This window comes from Macrobrachium nipponense, chromosome 49 (assembly GCF_015104395.2).
Source record: "Macrobrachium nipponense isolate FS-2020 chromosome 49, ASM1510439v2, whole genome shotgun sequence".
Taxonomy (NCBI): domain Eukaryota; kingdom Metazoa; phylum Arthropoda; class Malacostraca; order Decapoda; family Palaemonidae; genus Macrobrachium; species Macrobrachium nipponense.
The window spans coordinates 11,746,195-11,770,259 of NC_087224.1; the positions used below are offsets into that span (position 1 = coordinate 11,746,195).

The 24,065-nt window shown below is 37.3% G+C and overlaps 1 protein-coding gene across 1 annotated transcript in view; it reads left to right on the forward strand.

Annotated features, from left to right (window-relative positions):
* Positions 1-24,065, forward strand: part of LOC135205206 (uncharacterized) — a 167,050-nt gene that overhangs the window by 60,369 nt on the left and 82,616 nt on the right. Inside the window, exons 28-47 of the mRNA XM_064235569.1 lie at positions 423-631; positions 972-1,159; positions 1,376-1,500; positions 2,281-2,472; positions 3,215-3,408; positions 3,986-4,151; positions 5,402-5,503; positions 5,705-5,896; positions 6,050-6,225; positions 6,559-6,695; positions 7,552-7,679; positions 13,062-13,265; positions 13,838-13,974; positions 15,014-15,147; positions 15,809-15,927; positions 18,890-19,146; positions 20,856-21,057; positions 21,998-22,078; positions 22,785-22,891; positions 23,094-23,343. Of these exons, the coding sequence (XP_064091639.1) occupies positions 423-631; positions 972-1,159; positions 1,376-1,500; positions 2,281-2,472; positions 3,215-3,408; positions 3,986-4,151; positions 5,402-5,503; positions 5,705-5,896; positions 6,050-6,225; positions 6,559-6,695; positions 7,552-7,679; positions 13,062-13,265; positions 13,838-13,974; positions 15,014-15,147; positions 15,809-15,927; positions 18,890-19,146; positions 20,856-21,057; positions 21,998-22,078; positions 22,785-22,891; positions 23,094-23,343 (3,300 nt within the window). The remainder of the gene's footprint in view (positions 1-422; positions 632-971; positions 1,160-1,375; positions 1,501-2,280; positions 2,473-3,214; positions 3,409-3,985; positions 4,152-5,401; positions 5,504-5,704; positions 5,897-6,049; positions 6,226-6,558; positions 6,696-7,551; positions 7,680-13,061; positions 13,266-13,837; positions 13,975-15,013; positions 15,148-15,808; positions 15,928-18,889; positions 19,147-20,855; positions 21,058-21,997; positions 22,079-22,784; positions 22,892-23,093; positions 23,344-24,065) is intronic.

The window sequence follows — 24,065 nt, forward strand, 5'->3', positions numbered from 1 at the left end:
ATTGGAATTCATGACTGGAGCCTAATAGGCCATTAACTTGTTGTAAACATTCTCAAATTGCCAACCCCTACCCTTAAAAATCAAATTACCCACCTGTATGCCCTATGTTGGGAACCACTATAGAGGTGAATGGTGCAGCCATGGTAGTGTGTGGTTGATGCCATAGGAAGTCATCAGTGAATGATATATTGTTAATGTTGTTTTTCTTTTCTAAGGTATCCCTTTATTCTATATGTATATAATGTATGATATAAATATATATGTATATATATATATATATATATATTCTATATATATATATATATATATATGTGTTTATGAATGATATAAAATTTGCATATAAGCCTCTTGTTATTCCTCAATGGCATGTCCATGTAAAATCATTTTAGCGAGCTAAAGATTGCTTCATTTCTTCCTCGAAGAACAACAACACCAGGTCGTTTTCAAGTCAAAAGAGCTTATCGTACCTGAAGGATATTATATCACGATTGCGAGGTTTCATGGACGAAGCGCTTCACATGGGATCTCCAAGTGGCAATGCATCAACTCCTGCTGAAGGTGGCGATGCAGGTTTGGCCTTGACTCTGCAGCTCCCAACATACCTCAGAAGGAACAGTGGCTGGAGCTTCTGAGGAGGATTTCACTGCGACATTCTAACAGGTATGGGAGACTCGCGCGCACGCGAATGAAAGAGCCCATATATCTGAAAGAAAAGGCCAAAAGTATGTTTCTTTTTCAGTGTGATAAAGTTATTTTGGGTCTTTCCTAGACCGTGACCCTTCAAGGGATTTAAACATGTACATATCCACCACTGCGTCGGGTTTAGTACAAGCCCGTCGGGGATGACTGTAAAAATATAAACAAAAGACTGTCAGTTTGATCAAAAAAACCCGAAAACCCACGGGGGTCACTATCTAGGAAAGATCCGCAATGACACTTCATTTGACCAGACTACTTATTTTCATTCCTAGGGTACAGACTGTACAATATTCCCTTCAGGGTTTCAGAAAAGCTACTTGTTTCCTTTTCAGCACCTTTAGTGACAGCCTTGACACAACTGAAGTTGCTCTAGGATGGATCATAGGAGAGGATCGGGTGTTCAAATCTAATCTGCTCAGGATGGTCACATTACACCAGACCTTTGCGGAATACTTACTCGGTAAAAATCCCTGTTTGTTCCAGAAACTTCACCATCTTCCTGTAAATCAAATATCTCTAATGAAAAAGCATGCTTGATATGCGATATTTCTCTTTGGCATGTTAAAAGTAGAGCTTGGCTACTTTTAATCTTTTATTTAAATGAAGCGTTTGTTTGAAGATAAGAGTCTACACTACTGTTTGTTTCTTCCGTTCACTTTTCGTCTTCCTTGGACAGCCCCCAGCTTCCTGGACATGTTGAAGGACTCCCCAGCTCTCCAGAATATCGTGGAAACGATAACCGCCTTAGTCCCGATGTCCTTGAAGGATCTCGCAGGCATGGTCTCGCAGAGACCTGAAGAGGTTCGAGATACGAAGTTTGATCTGGTTCATTCTCAAGAAGGAAATAAGTATACCTTTATTTTATGAAGCAGATTGTATTGTACAAATTTTAGAATGTGGCATCATTCTCAAACATTAAGACTGAAGGGAAATCACAGGCAACCAGGGAATTACTATATAAGAAAAATCGTAGTTTCTCGAGATGTTCAGGGGAGAATTCAATTGCTCATGACTTAAACTTTGGTCATAGTTTTGCAGTTACTTGTACTATAGGGTTCATTTAATGTTTTTACTTAAGATTTCTTATAAATCATTTTGGCTTTTTCGTCTTCTTTCCCTAAAAGGAAAAACAGTCATTGCAGATAAAATTGTGAAGAGACAGTGACTGATGCATATTTTTATACATTGATTTGATTACTTGGAAAACATTTTAATAGATTTGAACATAGTTTTTAAAGGAATTTCTTCCTTTTTGTTAATTGTATTTTCAACTGTCATGAAAATTTCTCTAGATGAAATATTACTAAAATTAGAAAGGATGCAGGAGGATATTCATATTATCATACTTTATTATTGTTAACTTCTTTTGTGGAACATTTTAGCCATGTTTTGTAATGATCTGCCAGTTTTTTATTTTTTTGTATTTTTCCTAACTTGCTTTAAGATAATCCAGATTAACACAAGTAAACAAGTGGGTACTGTATTTGTAAAATTTAATTCGAAGTATGATAGAGAATACTTTGAATGCATTTCCTTTGTACAGAGTACTGACGAATAGTATATCATTTGTGCACTGGATAGGTGGGGAAATTGGTCCAGTTGTGGCAAGAAACCGCAGCAGCAGAAGGAACAGTGGGATGGAGCAGTTTGTGTCAGATAAACCTACAGAGCTTGGGTCCAAACTTCCAGGTGACCATGACGCGATTGTGTGAACTAAACACAGGTGACGTGATCAGAGAAATAGCTGGCTTCTTCAAAACAGAATTATACCAGGTAAGGGGTCTGGAGTCTGACCGAACTGGTTTTGGACTAGTTAACTTTGTGCTCGTAGTAGCGGCTTCCATTCACTGAGCATATTTTCCCAAAACCCTTATTCCTGCCGAAATCATTCGGAGCAAATGTCACTTTCTGGTGCTTTAATTAATGATCACTGTTGTCGTGGCAGAAGTTTGAGGAGAATGAAGCTGTCAGATATTTGCTAGAGTGAGCATTTTGTTTATAGAATGTGAAAACTATCGATATGAAGATTCAGCAGGCGGTTCCTCATTACTTTTGTATTCTTTCCATTTCAGTGAATGGAAGAGCACATTTTGGTATAGTACTGACAACACATGTTTATCAGCTTTTGATATCACAGGCTAAGACTTTTATTGATGCTTTCATCTTTCCTGAATGGCAAGCAAATTTTCAGTGAGGCTTAGGGTTTTCAATTATCATTTGTCACCCCCCCCCCAAGAAATTGTCTGTCCTCTCCTTAACTGTGCAGTAACAAGAATAAATGCTAAACTACTGTAGTATAATATTAGGTATTGCCTTTCTGCTCAATTGGCACCATTTTTTTTTTCTGCAGAGTTCAGTATCCTGGACCCCAGTGATTTAGTTTTGGAGTGAAGTATGACACATCTACTCTTTCATTTGTTCATTCATTTCTATACTTAGTGCCGTTTCTATCCAATTCCCATCACAGAATGAGATTCTTTTCCTTGGTAGTACTACGTATATCTTTTCATTGCAGGAACAGTTTACAGCAGAGATAAGGGAAACCCTTGAGAACAACATGGAAGCCTGGTTTCAGCTGCAACACCAAGTGCAAACTGGAACATTCTTTCAAAAGTTCTCTGATCTTGGTGCTTACTTGGGCCTTGAAACGTGGCGTGCTGTCCCAAGTTTGGTGTTTAACGTTACATCCGATGAAATGTGGGACAACAGGTAGAAGTTTCTCGTGTTAACTCATGTACTATAGTTGGTTCACTTGAGGTAGATTCTTGGATGAGCCGTATGCTTAAGAGACGTTTGTTTGGCGGCCGCTGATTGGCTGGTACCGGGAGGTAGGCAGCTCCCAGCCAATCAGCACCCGCCAAACAAACGTCTCGTAGGCATAGGGCTCACCCAAGAATCTACCTTAAGTGAACCAGCTATAATTGGATTAACAGTTCTCAGATACAATGCTGCCCCACTTTTTCACAGGGATAGGTTCCAGAACCCACTGTGCCCAGTGCGTGGGCTTGTCCCTAAATTTCATAATCCATCCAGAACCCACTGTGGAAATTTAAAACTCCCCAGAAAACGCTTATAACTGATGGTAACTGCCAAATAACATGTACCCCTTTTGAAAGTTCCCCCTGAAACGTGAAAAATATGTTCCACAAAAATCTGCGATAAAGTGAAGCGCCAAAAAGTGTGGTAGCACTGTAGGGGATTTGATATCAAATGCTTAAATCTTTCACATTCAGAAGCCATTCGTCAGCAGTGATTTATGGTAATAACCTTCTGTATCATTTTTCAGTACACTGATTCTTGCAAAACTTCTGGAGCCAATAGTCTTGTTCAGTAAGACTCCAGAAGGAGAGGACACCAAGGAACTCCTTCTCAAGCTGGATCAGACCCTACGAAGCGTGAGACTGACTATGGCTCTTGCAAAAGCAGGTGATATATGGAAAGCTTTAAGAGAGGTAAATTCTGCAGAATTGTATGGAAATATGGGTAGAAATTTCTGGGTTGAAAACACAGCTTTACATTAACTTTCTGATGCCACCACTGAAATCTGTTACTGTTGATATGTGTAATGTTTGTTCCGAAAACAAAATGTTTGTTTATGTAGGCAGTATTGTTTTTCCATCAAAATGCTCTGATGTTCCATTTTCGGGATTATTTCTGTACAACCTGCCCCTGGATTTTTATTTTGACAAGAAGTGGTAAATTGCAGAACAAGTAAATCACAACTTTAATAGAAACCCCAAACGTCACCTTAGGGCTTTGTTAGAGGAAGGACAATTCAGATGGATGGACAGTTTTACTGAAAAATAAATTCAAATACACCCAGATCTATGTTAGCATATTGAAAGTAGATATACATAATTGAGAGACTGGGTTTGGTTGATAAACGTGCAGTTAGGTTTGGTTGATATACGTGCAGTTGGGTTTGGTTGGTATACGTGCAGTTGGGTTTGGTTGATATACGTGCAGTATCAGAGTAGCAAAGCTCTCTTACCTGAAGTAGTAATATGCAGAATTACCACAGTTTAGCTCTTTACTCATCGTTCATACCAACCTGCCAGAAGACTATAGTCAGAAGCATGGAGGATATCCAGCTTGCAAAATGTTAATTTTACCTGGTCAAGTTATTTATATATTAAGGGAATAGACTGTGCGTTTACTTCCACATTATACTGGAAGGATGTGTCACTATCTGGGTACATTCTTATGTGGTGGAATATCTCTTAGATGAGAAACCTATATATTTTCCCGGCACGCATCCCTTTTGATTTGAACTGTACTACACCATTGTTTATTAAAGATAACATTCGTTGTGCAATGCTGGCATTTACTAAAAAAAAAATATGTCGTTAGGAATTTTTTAGTTGGATTTTTTTAAAGGGGCCAGGTATTTCCATAACTGGCAACAAAACCGTTTTGTAAATAAAGGGCCAATCTTCTCCCAAGAGAGAAAGGTATGTGCGTACTACAGTGCTATAACTCCGGAATTCAGCCTCTCTAGTATCTTTAGTGATTCTTAAATGTAACTAAATTTTCAGGAGGTTGAATCTTTATTAATAAAAAATATTTGTTTAATTTTTGTATAATCAAGCAATACTTACAATGGACATTGATATCTGTTGATTAATCAGCTTTACTCGATACTTTAAACTGGTGATGATTTTCTACCACATTGTATCTGTTAATTGGATCTTTTTCATGCCAGGCGTACGCGGACAAGCCAGTGGTGAATGAATTCTTTGACATGATGCAAGTTCTGCCACAGTTCCTTCTGGAGTATATGGATTTTTTCGGCAATTACTCGGTGGTTAGTATCTTGGATAAAAAGAGTGTCATTTCTCTGTGAAAATAATATAAAACTCTTCGAGTAACTTGTAAATATTCCACTGACGTGCATATAAAGGCAGATGATTTTTTATAACAAATTCATTTTTCAGGAGCAAACTCTATACTACCAGGTAAACATTTCAAATCTACATCTTAAATCTCTCAATGTTTACTCTTCCAGATATCACAGGCCATGTTCTTCAGAAGCGACACTTTTTGTAACTTCCACCTGTTTCTCCTGGATGGCAACAGGGATTATCTGGCCAATAAGTCTTCCGTCGTGCTGTTTGATGTCTTGGAATTTATTTGCAATTACCAACACATGTCACTGATCCTCGAGCAGCTGATACCAAACTCTCCTCCAATCATTGCGGTGAGTTTACTTCATTTTTTTAAAGCCCACACTTAACACTTCACATCATACTTTCCAAGTAAAACAGTATTTGAGCTGAACACAGTACCGTACTATGTAATGAAAATAATACTAATAATAAAAAGTCTTTGCAAATGTATCTGTTCCCTACAGAACATCACTATGGAATTAGATGCAGCTATGTTGGCAAATTTGCTAGACTACGTCGTCTGGGATGCCATGTACATCATAGAGGGCAACTTTTATGAGGGTCCTCTTCAAATACCCCCTTGGGCTGAGGAGTCCAAATGGCACAGTGTGTTTGAGAGGCTTCAAACCTTTCTTGCCTTGTAAGTATGTTAGGAAAGTTTTCTCTTCCTTTGGCTTTTCTACGCTTTTGCAAAAAGAAAGGAATTCATTTTAAGCATTGATCACATATATTTAGCATTTGGAGTTATAGAGAGTTCAGTGGCTTTCACCTATTGCATGCAGAACAAAGAGATAAAGTTTAGAGAGAAAAGAACTCTGCTTTTGTGAGCATGCTTGCGTGAGTAAGATACCACTGGATATTCTCTTCGTTTATTGACAGCTCATGAATTCAGGACAATGATTACATTCCTCAGGTTCTCGGACATAGTGGCTCCCTTTCTGAGAATGTCTCATGTTGCCTTTTTATTTGACAGACCACCGAAGGAATTCATCATTCTTGCCACTGGCTTAAGCTTGGACACAGTAAGGTCCACTTTGGGTGATCAGTATATAGTGCCTGCAGTAAGCATCGTCTATCAGGTTTCGAAGGCTTTGGCGAACAACATCAACGGTGAGCCTATTTGCACAAGTTTGTTGTGGAAACTGAAAAGGATGTTGTTTTTGTTGCAGAGCATAATGTATCTTGTCTGATTGTTGTTATATGATAGCTGAAGTACATACATATATACACATATACATACTGCATACAAAATTAACACAAATTAAAATTTGTGAGGGGGCGATGGAGTAACGAGGCTCATATGAAAAAACTAGACAAGTCCCTCCCATATCCACTCTTCAACTGCTTAGTCAAGTCAATACTCCGCGCAGAGAACTTCACATTGATAGCTCATTTACACTCCAGTACACAAACTGTGCAAGACACAGTACACACGTCATATTTATCGTTTTAGAATAGTAAAAATATTATTACTATATGCATACACTCCCTGCTCTGCTATTCACTCTCATTTCGACGACCGTACTGATTTACACATAGCATATAAATGCCTAATATGTGTATTTTACATTTTTTGTAAAGAATATATACAAATACAAAAATGCCACATTAGCAGTGAACAGCAGCCCATTTCCTGTTCGTTAGAACCTTATTGTTAAGCACTTCTACACATAAACTTCATTTTCACTTCATCATTACCCTCACAAGCAAGAGCCCTGCTATACTAGAAAGCACCACCAACATTAGTTTTGCTCATTTTGTATAGAATTATGAGCTTGTTGACTCTCGCTGGAACTCAGCCCTTCTGTCTTCCCTGCCATCCCAATACCCTAACTGCCCCTCCCCCCGGGGCAGACAAGCAGGTTTGCTAGACGAGGGTGGATGTCTCTCAGCATCACACCCATGTATTCGTCATCTGAGATCATTCCCTGTTAGATTTTCCATGATTCTCCTCTATGTCTGACAGAGACTACTGGCGAAATCGACTTCCGCAGCATGTTTGGTGGTTGGCACAAACTGGACGTCTTGCAGGAAAAGGTCACCAGTATGCTTCCTAACCTTGTAGCTATCGCTCTGTGGTTCCCCGAATCTAAGGTAAGATATTCTCTCTCTCTCTCTCTCTCTCTCTCTCTCTCTCTCTCTCTCTCTCTCTCTCTGGTAGATAGAAAAGTAATACTAATCTCTTGATGCTCATTGTACCATATTTTTTCATTTTTTTATTCTCTCTTAAGTATACGTGTGGGACATAAAATAAATGGATGATCTATCGGTAGATTCAGTAAGAAACATGTCCTCTTATTTTGATGATTATATGCATGCCCCTGTTAGGAAAACTTTCATTTACGTTGAATGGGATTCTTATGTTATATTTCTTAAACTTTTGAAAACCTCTCAAATAGTGTGCTTTCTTCATTATCAGCAAAGTATTAACATATCACAACTTTTTCCCTATTTTTATTTTCTGTGTATCTCTAACCTCAAGGAGAATGTCCAACCTCGAATTCCCTAGTTTAGGTTGGGTCATGGCGTCTGTTACCGATTCATGTGCCCCTGCTCAGCTGTAGTTATCTTTTTTGCTGACACTTTGTTTGATAGCTTCTGTTCCCATCTGCAAGTCATTTCATTGTCTTTTTGCTGCTGCTCATGCCTCTTGCTGATCTTGCAGGAATAATAGTGTTCTTCAAAAGAAAATACTGCATTTTATGAAGAGGCTACCCGATATCATTCACTCTTTCCACGTTAAAAAATTTTTTTTTATTTGGGAATCAAGTTCTTTCCTTCTGATGGATCTGGGGTTTGATCTTTTCTTCTAAAGAACACACTCTTTAACTATCATTCTGTCAGTTCTTACATCACTGAAGACTGGTAGGTGACGAGACCCACATTGCTCGAGTGTATACAATTTTTTTATAACATTTAGATAATTATTTATATATCATGTACAGATTTTTAAAGACAGTAAACTCTTTTAAGATATGTTATGCCATTCATTAAACTTCATATTTCTGTCATTAAACTTCATACTTTTATTTTATTTATTAGTCACATCTAATTTTATGAATCATTTCTTTCACTAATTCATTAATTCATTTACCATAATTCAATTTATTTAACCTTCATTACGGCGCTGAATGGCCTCTTTGGCCCCAGTGCCTGGCCTTTATCCCTAAATATCGTACATCCATCCACATTGCTCGATACCTTAAGGAGTTTATGAATTGGCTCTCTTTCTTTACCACGCTACTCCTAGAAATATGCTTTACTAATATGGTTAATTATCATTATCTTTAATGTTGTTATCATTGAGATTTGCTTTTTCTCACTTTTCGTATTTAGCCCTCTGGACCTGACTTATGCATTCCATGTAAAAGGTCTCTAGCAGTAAATTAGTTTGCAGGCAATCTGTTTTTAATTGCTATCATTTTCAAAGTGATTTTTTGTTAATAATTTTATTCTCGATAATAATACTGTAACTACCGGTAATATAATTACTATTTTTTTTCCTTACTACCTCAGCAACTGTACGGATAATGCCAAGTATCATTTTTATCACTTAACTTTTATATCTAGTTTGTTTGTCTACTGTAATGCCTCTACTTTGCATATTCCTTGGCCTCGTGCTGAGAATAAAGATTATTATTATTATTATTATTATTATTATTATTATTATTATTATTATTATTATTATTATTATTATTATTATTATTATTCTGAGAAATTGAAATCTCTGAGTAAGTGAAATATTGGGTTTAAACCCCATAGAGTTTGTCAGTTACAGTGTTCTTCGTATTTGTGGGGGATAGGTACCACCAGACTCCCCAACCCCCCAACCCCCACCACGAATGTTGAAATAGTTGCAAACCTTATAAAAACTCTTAAAGCTGCCTTTTTTGTTAGGTAAAACTTAAGAGAACCCCACTAAAAATGTCTATACCTGTTTTTTTTAATAGTTCTATCACAAATAGTGCATTTTCTGATAAAATTGCTAAAGAATACCAGGAATTTGTGAATATTTCTAATGGAAAAATACCACGAATAAGTTCATTTTCCGCGAATGATGGGGTATATGTTCCAGAGAGATATCCGCAAATACATGAGTTCGCGAATCCGGAGGCCGCGAATACGGGGAAGTTCACTGTATACTTATTGTATGTCATTGATAATATTGAATATTTTGCCTTGACATTTTGCCTAGCTCTTCCAGGCATCCTCTTAGGTGAAGGGAGGTCAAGGGATTGTGGTTGGTGTGGAGTCCTTTGGTTTATATATCGGGATCAGTTGGGGGTTTATCTGTTGCAGAATCTTGACTGGGTGGGCGTATGTAGACGGTTTCCTATTGGCTGTTGGGAACTGGCTTCAATCCAGTTCCTATATTTGCTGTCTGCTCTATTGTAACCTGGTTGATCTATGGAGTTGCGTGAGGCGAATTATGGTTGGTTGAATGTTGTGTGATTTCACGGGGTTCTGTGATGTTACTGCAGGCTGAATTTTCATTAGTTGACTGCTGTGTGGCATCACTATTGGTATTTCTCTGGGTCTCTACATCTACAGCATGATGGTACGTATTGCTTGCATTCATAGTATTTCTTCTCACATTCTGTAGTTGTAGCAGGAAGGCCTCTTGTGTAGTATTCATCGAGGGTTTCTGTTCTTGAATAAAGTGCTTCGAGCAAGTGCAGACGACATGGATCAGGAGCCTTCCCAATTATTCAAATACATTCTGAATGATACTGTCGCGGGCGATAGCTGTATTGTGGCACGTTAGTGTGTGGGTCTTGATAGCACCCGCCTGAACATGGCAGGAGATCCTCTTCAACAGACGCATGTAGGTCATACCGACATAAGCGCCTGGACATCTGGGCATTGGGCATTCAAGGTGGCAGATCACGTTCTTCTGTTTGAGGGGGTCATGTGCTGGTGGGGAGAGGTTGTTTTTCCTAATTAGGTTTTGAGTCCGGTCATTCTTGTAATAAATTACTAGTTTGATCTTCGGTGACGTTCTCCTTGATGATCATCTTCACGGAGTCCTCTTCCTCACGATACTGGGAGTGTATAAGTGCTTTATCACAAATCTTGATGCTGTCCTGAGGCAGGGTTGTAGGTTCCCACTGTCTCTGTACTATTTCTCCAGGGCAGCACGAGTGATGAGCTTATTCAAATACCCTTTATTCACAAGCACCTGCAAGGCTCTGTCAAGCTCTTGGTGGGTGTCCTGCTAAGTAGAACAGTGGGAGAGGGCCCTTTTTACAAAAGACCTGACAGCCATACTCTTAAACCTGGCGGGGCACTCGTTGTCTCTATTGAGGCACGTTCCTTCATGTAGACTGAAGTACGGAGGCCACTTTCGGTCTTGGAAACAAGGACGTCGAGGAAGGGAAGTCAATCGTTGGTGCTAAGCTCGACAGTATAGTTTAGCATGCTGCATTGCTGGAACATGTGGTTTAGGGCTTTGGCCTCATCCTTGCTGTCGGCTTGCACGAACATATCACCAATGTATCGTGCATATTTGTGGGGGGCGCTGTATCTGGGTGAAGACTTTCTCCTTTGCTCTACTCTACCCATGTGGAAGTTATCAAAGATGACCCATAATGGGGAGCCCATTGCAACGCCATCATTCTGGTGGAATATCTGGTTTTGGTGGGTGGAGAAGGGGTCCTCTTAGTGCAGATATCTAGCAAGACCCACAATGAAGCTTCCGGGATGTTGAGGGGTGCCGTGGACTGGTCCCTGTAGACCCTATCCAAGATGATGTCAATGGTTTCGTTGACGGGCATGTTGGTAGAGAGAGATAATACATCTTGTGCCTGGAGAGTCACGGATTTCTTTGAGGATCTCAACCGAAGATCGTAGGCTATATTGGGTTGGGACAAGGGGAATACCACGAATACAGGGAATACCATCATGCTGCAGTATAATTCCACCCCATTGCAAGACAACACCACCAACGAAGACTGGACGGATGTAGAAACCCCGAGAAATACCAGGAGTGATGCCAAACAGCAGTCAACCAGTGAAAATTCAGCCTGCAGTGACGTCATGCAACCCCGTGATGTCACACAGTAGTCAACCAATCATAATTCGGCTTGCAGTGACGTCACGCAACTCCATAGATCAACTAGGTTACAACAGCACAGACAGCAAATACAGGAATGGGATTGAAACCAGTTCCCAACAGCCAATCGGATACCATCTCCGTGCCCCACCCAACCAGAATTCAGCAACGGATAAACCCCCTGATATGTAAGCCAAAGGACTCCAATACGTATTATTAATGACATACAGTATAACTGAACAACTCTACGGGGTTTAAACCTTATATTTCACTTTCTCAGATGTTCACTTCCTCAGACATGTGCTGCTAACACATCTTAGTAACAACGAAAAAGCCGCCATCAGAAAAAAAGAGAAGAACCTCTACAAAATCAATGCAGCTGAAGTAGCAATAACATTTAACAAGACATACTTGAAAGAGGGTCTCCTACCCAATTATATTATTATTAATATTGTTATTGTCTTCCTTTCATCTTCCATTCAACTGATCTAATTTCTACTATCATATCAATAGTGTCCAAAGCTCTCTTTTCAAAAAATAGAGGATTCCATCATCTTCCTCAAGTGGTCAACTTTCCTCTCAGTGTCACTGATGTTTGGTCATCTTCTCTGCGGGACATCATTCAAAGTTTTTCAGCATCTCTTAAGACTTTTTTTATTTCCTCCTCCATGTCTACTAAGTCAGATCCATTACCTCTAAGGTACTATACTTTCCATTGGTTTCCATGAATTTCATATATCTATCAACATTTGAGATGATTAGGTTGCCTCAAAATAGAATAGGTAATTGAATCTTGAAATAATTGAAGATGAAAGTGGATGGCCTTCATCTCATTAAAGTATTAAGATAGTTTTAATAATCCCTGTTTATGATGATGCTCTCATATTGGGTGGGTTTCATCTGTTCTCTCCCTTCTCAGCTGGATTGAATCAAAGAGAATTCCTTTGTGCAATAACCTTGCCATCTACTTCTAATGGTCTTGTTTCTCTCTGCTGCTTGGAGGTATTACGTACCTTGTTCGTCATTCTACTGAGCTCAGTGGAATAGTTCCTCGCCTTGCTACGTGGCCTTTCAACATCCAATTAGTTTCTCCTCTGCAGCTACTTTTCGTAATTTTACAATAACTTCCGTATGTTACTTTTTCCTTCCCTCCACTACTAAGCTATGAAATGATCTGGTTTCTGTTTTTCATAAATGATAGCCCGTCACACTTTAGAAGGCTCTTCTATCACTTTCTTCTCTACTGAAAGCCACATTTCCACCAACCTCCACTCATACACCCCACCCCATCAGTCTGTCCTGGACTGGCCTTTGCATTAAAAACAATCAATTGTAACGTTGCCTTTTGTTAAGCTTATTTGATTCCAGATCTCTTGTTTAATTATGTCATTATCATCTGACCATTTTGTCTCTAATACTTGAAGGCGTACTACTACCTGATGACTGGATCGCATCCCCACGATGTCTACTACCACATGTGCAGTGAAGGTGTGGATGAGTGGGTTCTTCATCCTTATCTGACAGCTGGTCAATGGGAGACAGTGCACGGTCTCCTGTGCCCTTCAGACCCCATGACTCTTGAAGATTTTATGGAGGTGACCAATGTTTCAGAAATCATCGATGGAATGGTAAGTTGGAAATTGAGTATTTAAAGTGACATCCCTTTTTTAGATTTTTTCCCCACCCAATCAGTGATTAAACGGTCGATCTTCAAATGCCAGACATTTTCCAGCATGAAGATTGAGGAGATTCCACTGCATGATGCTCTCTGAAATTACAAAAACTACCCCCAGGTGAATCAACCCACTGAATTTATATTTGATAAACACAGGTTTTTGATTGGGAATACTGTAGTATTTCATCAGAAAATAACATGAAATAATTCTGACCTTTTTTACTCTATTGCGTTTCCTCATGGTTTCATTCAAGAATGAAGATATATTTTTTAGTGTTCTTCCACCTTTTCTTAACAAAAGAATCGTTACACCTAATCATAATCAGTTACATAACGGTTTCAAACTGTAGCAGATGATTCTGTTTTCTGCAGTTTGAAAGTTATTGCAACTTTTATCTGTTATTCACCTTTAAAATCTTATTGTTGCTTCACTTTGTTTTCCTGAGGTTGTCTTATTCATATTGTTTTATAGGCCACTTAAGAATAATCCGTATTTATGGATAAACACATTCGTCTTCTTTCTAGACCATCGACTGGCTAAAGATTGGTCTGGCTGTGGAGGACATGATCATGAAACTACCCTCTGTCACCTCCTCTGTCTTCAAACAAGCCATGGAAAATGATTACGTCAAAAATATTTTGGAATTAACTCCAAACCAAAGGTAAGGAAAGCAGACTTAACTGAACGTACTCTGCTGCCACATTTATAAAAAGGAAGAAGCTTTTATGTTATAATTGCATCTCGTCAATGTGCTTCTCAGTTTCCCTTAAATGATTTATATATGTGATTCACTCGGGTAATTGAAGTTCTCCATTTCAAAATTTGGGTAATCTTCAAGGCTTTTCCCTTTACTTTCAAACTTCCTCAACAACCACTTGATCTCCACCCCGGTCCCTTCTCTCACTCCAAGTTTTCTTTTCTCTTCGCCGATTCTTTTGTTATCTGTTTTTCTTAGTACCGTAAACCCCTTGTATTTGCGGACTCTCAATGCATGGATTCGCATATTCTCGGATTTTTGTACAAATAGTTCACCCATTCGCGGCTTTTTTTTTTACTAAGAAATAATCACAAATTACTGTATTTTCATATAATTTTTGTGGCTAAATGCACTTTTTGTGATAAAACTATGGAAATCCGTAGGTGTAAGCATTTTTAGAGGCTTATTTGTTTCAACTATGAAAATATTATAAGCAGTTGTAAGCATTTTTAGAGTGGTTTCAAGTATTCGCTGGGGTCTCTGGTACTCATACCCCATAGTTACGGAGAATCTACTGAAATGCCTACCATAGACCTTCGTTGTTGCATTAAGCAATGTTGCATCCCTGTGATTCTTATAGCCACCTCTTATCATCTGCCATGCCATGCAGAGGAACATTGCTTTACTCCTGCAAATTATTTCTTTGGGAACCTTTCCTCCTCCAGACATAACCTTGCACGACAATCACACGTTTGCCATTCTACTTATGACAACATTCTCCAGTCTCCAAACGTTAATTGTCTTGTCTATATCTTCAGCCATCATATCGTGAAGTCTTCTTAATGTTGCAATATATATATATATATATATATATATATATATATATATATATATATATATATATATATATATATATATATATATATATGTATGTATATGCATTGGTGATTTTCAGCTTTAAAAGAAGATCCTCTGAAGTTTAAATACCTATTTTGTTCTGCAGAATTACCAGAGGCGTTTTGTCAGGGTCATGGTTTCTACAGCAGTGGTTGTTTGGGACTTCGGCTGAAGAGAAACACAATATGGCCACCTTCTATATCCAGACTCTCGCTGCTCTTCGGCCTTTAACAACTCATGGTGAGAAAATGGTATTTAAGACAAGTAGAAATGGAATTTCTTTATATATGTATATATGTATATATATATCCATAGAAATATGAGCTTGATGGCATGCTTTACACTGCGCTGGAACCTGGAGCTGCCAGTTATGTCTCCCCTACCCTGCCCCCATCCAGGGTGGACAAACAGTTTTGCAGGAGGAGAGTGGTTGTGTCATGTCTCCCCTATCCCCCTGAACCCCTACCTACCCCACCCCCACCGGGGTGGACAAACAAGACAGCTCCACTCAGATTTTATTATTATAGAAGATTAAGTCTGATGTTTTTCTTGTGATCACCTGCTTTCATAGATTACAGTCATGACATTATTACACAGCCAAGTCATATTTGTAAACTCAAAGAATGTACAGTGAGGGAATTTCTTAGTTCTATAGCAATGAAAGGCAAACCAAACCTGTGTGAAATTTATGAAAAATATAGTACATTTAAAAGATTTCTGTTTTCCAAAAATAGTTGAGAGTGAAAATAACTCAAACATTCAATTTAATTGTGTCCCTATGCAGGGATGTTAACTTACACTGGAGGTTACGAATCATCCCTCGGGTTTTCATTCCATTCCAGATCAAAGTTAGGTTAATGTTCGCTTGGTATCACAATGGTATCTTTTTGTATCTTTTCAGAAGGGAGTCTCTACAGTAGACTGAGTAATCTCACGACCTTCAAAGAATTGCTGAGGGAATACGCTGACGTGACGGAAGACATAGTCAATGGTACTTCTCTTCTCCGACATAAATACCAGGTGAGTGCCCTCATAATTTTTGTAATCATTCAGTTTATGTTGGTGGAAGATTGTTGACAAAATAGTCGTGAGTAGGATTTGTCCTCGGGTTAATTGAGTACCCATTTCCCACTTGAAATCTTGACCTCATTCCTTGTGACTTGTTTACATGATTTGATTTAGCTTGTGTTAATAGTTATAAATGTAAATTTCCCTTTTTTTTGAGATATAGGCTTCTGGAGGTAAAATTATCCATTCTATTAATAAAGCTCAAAGCCTTACATAGTAGATTGATGTTACACACTCACTCCTTTTCACAGGATTGGCATGGGCTTTGTTTTATGGTTTGGGGAACAAATCAGCCTATAGACCAAGTTATCTGAGTTTTTTTTTTTTTTTTTTTTTTTTTTTTTTTTGGTGATGGTCTGTTTAGAATGCAATGTAATATGTTGATGATATGGAGTAAAACTTACATGTGAGTGTACACAGACGTGGATAACTAGCTACAAACATTTGAAAAATTTGCTGATACGTCCGTTAGTAATGCTAACAGGTATCAATTTACATGTATAATGTACATATATGTATATGACTAAAAGCAAAAAATTAAGTCTTTCCTCTTCCACAAGTTGGAGTTGTTCAGAGAGGATCCAACATTGGTTGTGGCACTGGAAGGGATAGCAAGTAAGATCAGCCAGAGTGTGATCTTGGGTGAGGTGATGGTCAGCATCTTGAACCAAAAGGCAAATGTGGACGTTCACTTGTCGGAGCTCATAGAGGCCCTAGATCTGATGGCCAGGACGCCAGTGACGCAGTGGCAGTCGACCATGGAAGCCACGATGAGATGGTCACGGTTGCAAATGATGGCGCTCGTTGACACAGTTGTACGTGAAGAATAGTCGCTGTAACCAAGGTCCTTTAACTCGTAATGTATTCAAAGGACCTTGGCTGTCACAGCAGCACGACTTTCTCTATATCAATATTTTATTCAGAAGCCCCTTTTTTTTGTACATATTGACATCTGTCGGTTTCTATTCCATTTGGAAATGACTGAAACTCAGGAGTTTGACAGCATTTTTTCACTTCTATTATTGTTGCATGATCATTTTTCTTCATATTGGTATGACTTCAGTTTCAATAGCAACATTCACCAAGTTAAGCATTCTTCATTCCATGACATTCATGGAATATTTTTGGAAAGTTTAGAAACATCCCATTTTCAAGGATTCTTTTTGCCCAGAGAATATTTCTATGAAGAATAACACACCTTCTGCTGTTCAACTCCTCTATCGACTGAATGACAGTAAAACTGTGAGCAGAACACTTCCCAACAAAGGCCGCGTATGCATATAACAGCATCTCAAAACCTCTTTACATATAAAGTTCCAGTGTTCAACATTTCCTTTCAGGAGAAATGAAATCTTGAATAGTTCCTCAGTGCCTAGAGTCAGTGGCCAAGTGCTGCACCAAGAGGAGTGTCACTCATGAACAGTTCATTCATTCAGTGTCTCAGACCCGACAGCTTTTGAAAAGAAGTTGGACAGAGCCTCTCAAGTACTTGTCTAGCATTGACAAAAGGCAAATGGACAAGAAATCCGAGATCATCGTCATGAAGGGTAACTGTGCTCACCATCTTATAATTACTGTACAGTCAACGAACAACGTACTATTGTGCGATCAAGCATAGACCAACACCAAGAAGTAACAGTTCTCTGCGTCCACTGTGATGTAAATAGGAAGACTTTCTGGACATGCTGGTATAGTGGTTAGTGTCGTAGAATGACACTCGGATGTCGCGGCTTCACATCTCCCCTAGGCCGATGAAAAATCACTGGCTCTGTATCATGATCAATTACTGCTGCAGTGTGGGGTATGCTGTGGGAGGTTGAAACCAACAGTCTTTGGAAGCTTGAATTTCAAGTCAGTGGTCCCTTTGGTGTGTATAGGTTTCATCTGGAAGAGCCTTTGAGCGGTAAGGATACAATTAGAAAAATGGCAGATTGTGAGTTCGTCCATCATCCAGTCCCCATCACATCGCTTATAGCCAGTTGGGAGATTAATGGCGCATTGCCGAGCCTGTACATTTGTGCAGTGCGCGCTGTCTGAACTATAATGTGGACTCCCAAAAGAAAATATTTCCATTAATTTTCATAAATCATATTTTAGATTGCATGAGGGTAAATATATACTATATATATATATGATATATATATATATATATATATATATATATATATATATATATATATATATAAATATATATATATATATACATATATATAAATATATATATATATATAATATATATATATATATATATATATATATATATATATATATATATATATATATATATATATATATATATATATATATATATATATATATATATATATATATATATATATATATATATATATATATATATATATATATATATATATATATATATATATATATATATATATATATATATATATAGATATATATATATATATATATATATATATATATATATATATATATATATATATATATATATATATATATATATATATATATATATATACATATATATATATATATATATATATATATATATATATATATATATATATATCTATCTTATTTATATATATATACTAGCCCTGGTTTTATTATTCTTTTTGCAATTTTTTAAATTAACTTATGCAATATGGTTTTATTCCTATCATATTTGTACATACACGTTCTGTTAGCCAGTGGCAGATACTATGCTGAATTTGTTCATTATAAAGCTTCTTTTAAAAATTTTTTTCAGACAGTGTATTTCACATATAACATTTTTGCATTAACCAAACGTTACCTTTTTTGCTTTGTACAAGGTAAACAATTTTACGTACCTGTAAAAATCTAAATAATATTTTTAAAGGAACAATAGATTGTGATATATTCTAAGTATTTCTGATGCTGAAATGAGGTCAATCAAAGTGATCGCTCTCAGGTTTCCCTGGCTCCTGGGCTGGTCACGGAATGGCCCGTGGAGGGCGCCTCGGAGTCGTACGAGAACGCCAGGACCAACGTTTCGCATTATGAGCTTCTGCGGGATTTCAAAGTGACGCTGTTGAATCTGACCAATGTGCTCTTCCCTGAAGGAGACTCCACTCTGTCCTCCACTCTCTCTCAGCTCTCTCTGGAGGAAGTCTTGGCTAATCTCTCTGCTCATTTGCTTCTCAGCACACCCGAGCTTCTCGAAGTTGTGTAAGTATCAGGGATATGATAAGGGGCGTGAGGTTTATTTTCAATAGTTTGTGTAGGTATTGTACATTCGACCCAGCGTATTCGCGGTTCTGGATTCGTGGACTAGAACCTGTGAATGTTTGAAACCCCTATAAAAACGCTAAAAACAGCCTATTTTGTTAGTTAAAACTCAAGAAAAACCCACCAAAATTTTTCATACTTTTTTTTCTAGTTTTATCCCAAATAGTGCATTTTACGATGAAATTTATAAAAAAAAAACCAGGAATTTGTGGATATTTCTCATAGAAAAATGCCGCGAATGTGCTATTTTTCCGCAATTAATGCGGGGAAACGTTCCCGAGAGAAGTCCGCGAATGTGAGTTCGCGAGTCCGGAGAATGCGAACACAGGGAGTCCACTGCATACGCTTTTGCAGAAAATTTGCCTATTCACGGTATTTTTCACTGAGATATATTCATTAATTGCTGTATTGTCATATCATTTTCATACCTAAATGCGCTTATTGTCATAAAACTATTAAAATACTCTGATATAAATATTTTTAGTGTTTTTTTGTGTTTGAACTATTAAAGTGGTCAGTTCTAAGCATTTATAGAGGAGTTTTAAGAATTCATGGATTTTAGCCAATCGCAGGGGGTTGTGGTACGCATCCTCCGCGAATACCGAGGGTCGACTAAATATGATCTGCTGATTCCATGCTTCTGTGGAACATTGTTTTGTCGGATGATATAATGGACTGCTAAAAGTAGTGACATATTTTTAAGGAAATAACTAAGTCAGATCACTGGGGCTGTTTGCCATAAAATTTTATTTCATTGGCAAAAGAAAAGATTAGAGCCTGGTCTAAGGGAAAAAACCAGTAGGAAATGAAAGAATGAGGAAATTAAGGGTATTGTATATCATATTTGTGAAACTAACTTGTAATGTCAGACGTCTTACTAGGTATTTTGGATTTGGTCGATGTGCATTTTTGTGCCTACATGACACAGGTAGATAAACGGAAGCTTGCGACAATAATGAATTAAAAACCAGGAAGGGAAAAATATAAGACCCTAAGTGTAAACTTTTCAAGTCTTTAGCAGCAGTGGTCTTGGGTATCAAAAGTTTCATTGATATTACAACTCTTTGAAATCCAAATTTCATACAGAGATCTGAAGTCATGGGTTGGAAATATTACTAAGAATGACAGTCTTAAAATTTGCTTTGATAAACATGGTAGCTAGCGGCAGTGCTGAAAATGACATAAATGATATAAATATAAGACCATCTTATTCACCTTTGCTCAGAGATTTACAGTAAACTCCCAATATGCTCCTCACCTCCCATTGTTTGTATAAAAGTTCATTTCATTTTTTGAATTTCCTTTTTCATTCCCACTGTGTTTATGTCCTTTTCTGGCCTGCCTTTTTTGTGTTGTGCTGAAAGGTTATGCCATTATAATCCTTAGTTACCTCGAACTCTTGATTCTGTTTTCTTAACTCTTCTTGGCATACCTTGCACATCTTGGCCAGCCATTCCATTACCCTATCTCCAACAGACCCCAACTCGGCACTTCACTCGCACGTGCATTGTGAAATGACTGTTGTACCCACAATCTTTACATCATAAATTCTTCACCAAAATTTCCATTGGAACCTTATCATGAAATGTATTTAAATAAGAGATCCTTTATCCTTTACTGCTTTTGACTCATTTTGCAACACTTCTTAGGGAGGCTCCTGTTTGCGAAGCGCTGTCCGGGATGCAGTGGAAGTCTGTCTTTCAGTATTTGAGCAAGAGTTTCCAGGTGGCTTCAAAGCATGTGGGGCTATGGCACAGCTATGTCAAGTTCATGTGTCAACTATCAAGTATCGACATCAAAGAAGTTATGGAAAAATTTGAGGACTTTGGATTAAAGGACGATATACAAGAGGTAAATCATTTGTGTGTGTGTGTCTATCCATTTGTTTGTTTGCTTCCCCTGATAGGATTTGGCTCAAGAGACCAAAAAATCAGAGCAACAGTGGCTGTCAGTCTCATCTTTGAGCTTCTAAATTGAATTGAGGATAAACCACTTTAAAAACTTCCAACGTTAAAGACCTCATATTTATGTACAGAAAGTTCATCAACAGGATCTTGAAAACCCAGGCACTATACACTGCATTACCCATGTTGTACCTCCTCTTGCTGCTGGATACCAGGCTTTGGACCCTCCATTCCAACACCTCATGTGCTCCACTCAGGCAACGCTTTCTCCAGCTCCTTTTCTTTCTAAGACTAATTCAAACTCACTTTTCATCGACTTCGTTCCATGATCTCTCCATATGACAAAGACACCTGGCAACACTGGTCCATTATTTCATCTGTGTCAATCTTTTTAATTTTAGTTTTGTGAAATCAAAATTGATCTGTAGTTCACCTACAGTACAGTCAAATACAATCTTGTCATAGATACTGATATACAAATGCAAATACATACATGAAATGCTTGTGTATAATCTCATAGAATAGAATACAATACTGTATAGGATTTAGTCCAAAGGCTAGGCGTTGGGACCTATGATGTCATTCAGCGCTGAAACTGAACTTAACAGTGAGAGGGTTTGCAAGGTGTAACAAGAGGAAAACCTCAAAGCAGCTGCACTATAAAATAATTGTTAGGGTGGGTAACAAGGTGGAAGAAAGAGAAAATGAATGGAGCTGCAGTAAAAGGAATGGAAGGGGTTACAAAGAACCTTAAGTAATACCTACAGCGCACCATGTGGGGTGTACTACCCTACAGGGGCGTAATCTCATGATGTCTTTTTATACGCTGTAATTATTGAACACAATAATTCATAGATTTTTTTTTACATAAGCCTCTTTGCTTACAGATACTAAATGGTGATTATCTACAGGATGAAAATCTTAGTTGCCCATTCGCCTTCAATCAGTTGGAAGTCCTACAGAACCAGGTGAGTTATGACGAGGAAGAAGCTTCTCATTATGAGATATGCCAAAATGGTGAGTCAAATAGATCAGCCATATATAAGTGATTTTTAATTAGTCTGTAACCCATCTCTACAGCATTGACAGCCTTTTGGTCTTGTCTTTGTCGTTTCATGGCATTTCCTGAAAGTTCAGCTGTCCTTACTTCTGCTGGAAGATGGTCATGAACCTTTATCCTTTTCCTGTCCTTAAGAGAGTTATTATACCACTCGGTTTTAACCATTACTTCTGATATGAATGTCTCGTTTTTACTGATATTTTAAGCGTTGACATGTATCAGATCCTGACCCTTGTGAGCATTAGTTAATATTACCGTAAATAACCTTGCCACCATTCGTAGCATGACTGTCGTTTAAGGTTCAAAGTTCATATCTGTCCACCATCATTTCTACTCATATAAACATGAAGGGTGCTATTTTTAATTAAATGCCTAACTTAGATTTACCATTTCACATCATTTTCTTTGGAGCTTTGTTTTTGCTAAATTTTAATTGATTGGTTGCCATGTGATTCTAACAAGAGATCCAGTTATATCTTTAGTAAACACTGAGGCAACTCTGAAGTGTCTTAATAAGGTGATTGCTTGCGTAACAAACCTCGTAGCGTGTCCTTAAATGTCCTATGTCGCTGGACTGTGTTTTTTAAGGAAACCTAATCAAATTCTCATTTCAGGCATCATCTGTAGTCAATGATTATGTAAGAAATGAGACGGCTGGCGCTGAACTGATGCTTTGCCTGGAGATGGCAGCCAATTCCACTACAGGTCATCAGATTAGAGGGTAGGTAGCCTCTCCAGAATCTTGTCTAGCTTTGCATTTGTGTCCAAATGTACTACACCATCATTTGCAAGTATCAACCATGTGATTTGGAACATTGGGTAATTTATTTACTCTCATAGCCACGAAGTCTGCTGGCGTCTTTTCACAGGTGAAGTGAATGTGACCCGGAAATAATTTATCGTGTAACTTTTCTGTGTCACAGGATCCTGTCTGCAGTGGGAGGGCTATTCGAGGCCAGAAGTGAAGATCGAGACGAAATCCTTGCTGGCCTCATAAACGCCATGGAGACCATCCCGAGTGCTTCCGTTTCTCTGAGATCTCTCGCCTCAAGGATAACAGTGTTAGTTCCGGCGCGACGAATTCTGAAAGATGATTTCGAAGAAAAGTTCGAAATGCTTCCAGATGTTCTAGTTCTTCTCAGAAACGACTTCCTGATGGTAGACGTCAATCGGGTAAGAATTCCAGAGGTGATATCTATTTCATTGTCAAATCTCTTTCAGCCGTCAAGAACTGATCCCTTTTAATTATTAAATTATACCTTATTGCCTTAGCTTTCATCGCTTAATGTTTGTAGTATATGAAATGTCATGATATATATATACGTATATATATATATATATATAAATATATATATATATATATATAGATATATATATATATGTATATATATATATATATAATATATATATATATATATATCTACTATATATATATGTAATATTATATTAGTATATGATATATATATAATAATTCTATATTATAATCTATAATATATATATATAATATTATATATATATATAGTATATGTAGAATATGTATATATGTATATGTATATATATATATATATATATATATATATATATATATATATATATATATAATTCATATATAATATACATATATATATATTATATATATATATATATATTATATTATATATATATGTATATATATATATACTCTATATATATATATATATATATATATATATACATATATATATATATATTATATTATATATATATATATCTATATATTTATTATAGTATAATATATATATATATATATATATATATATATATATATATAAATATATAATATATATATATATGTGTGTGTGTGTGTATGTATGTATATATGTAGTGTGGTGTGTATGTTCATGTATGTATGATAT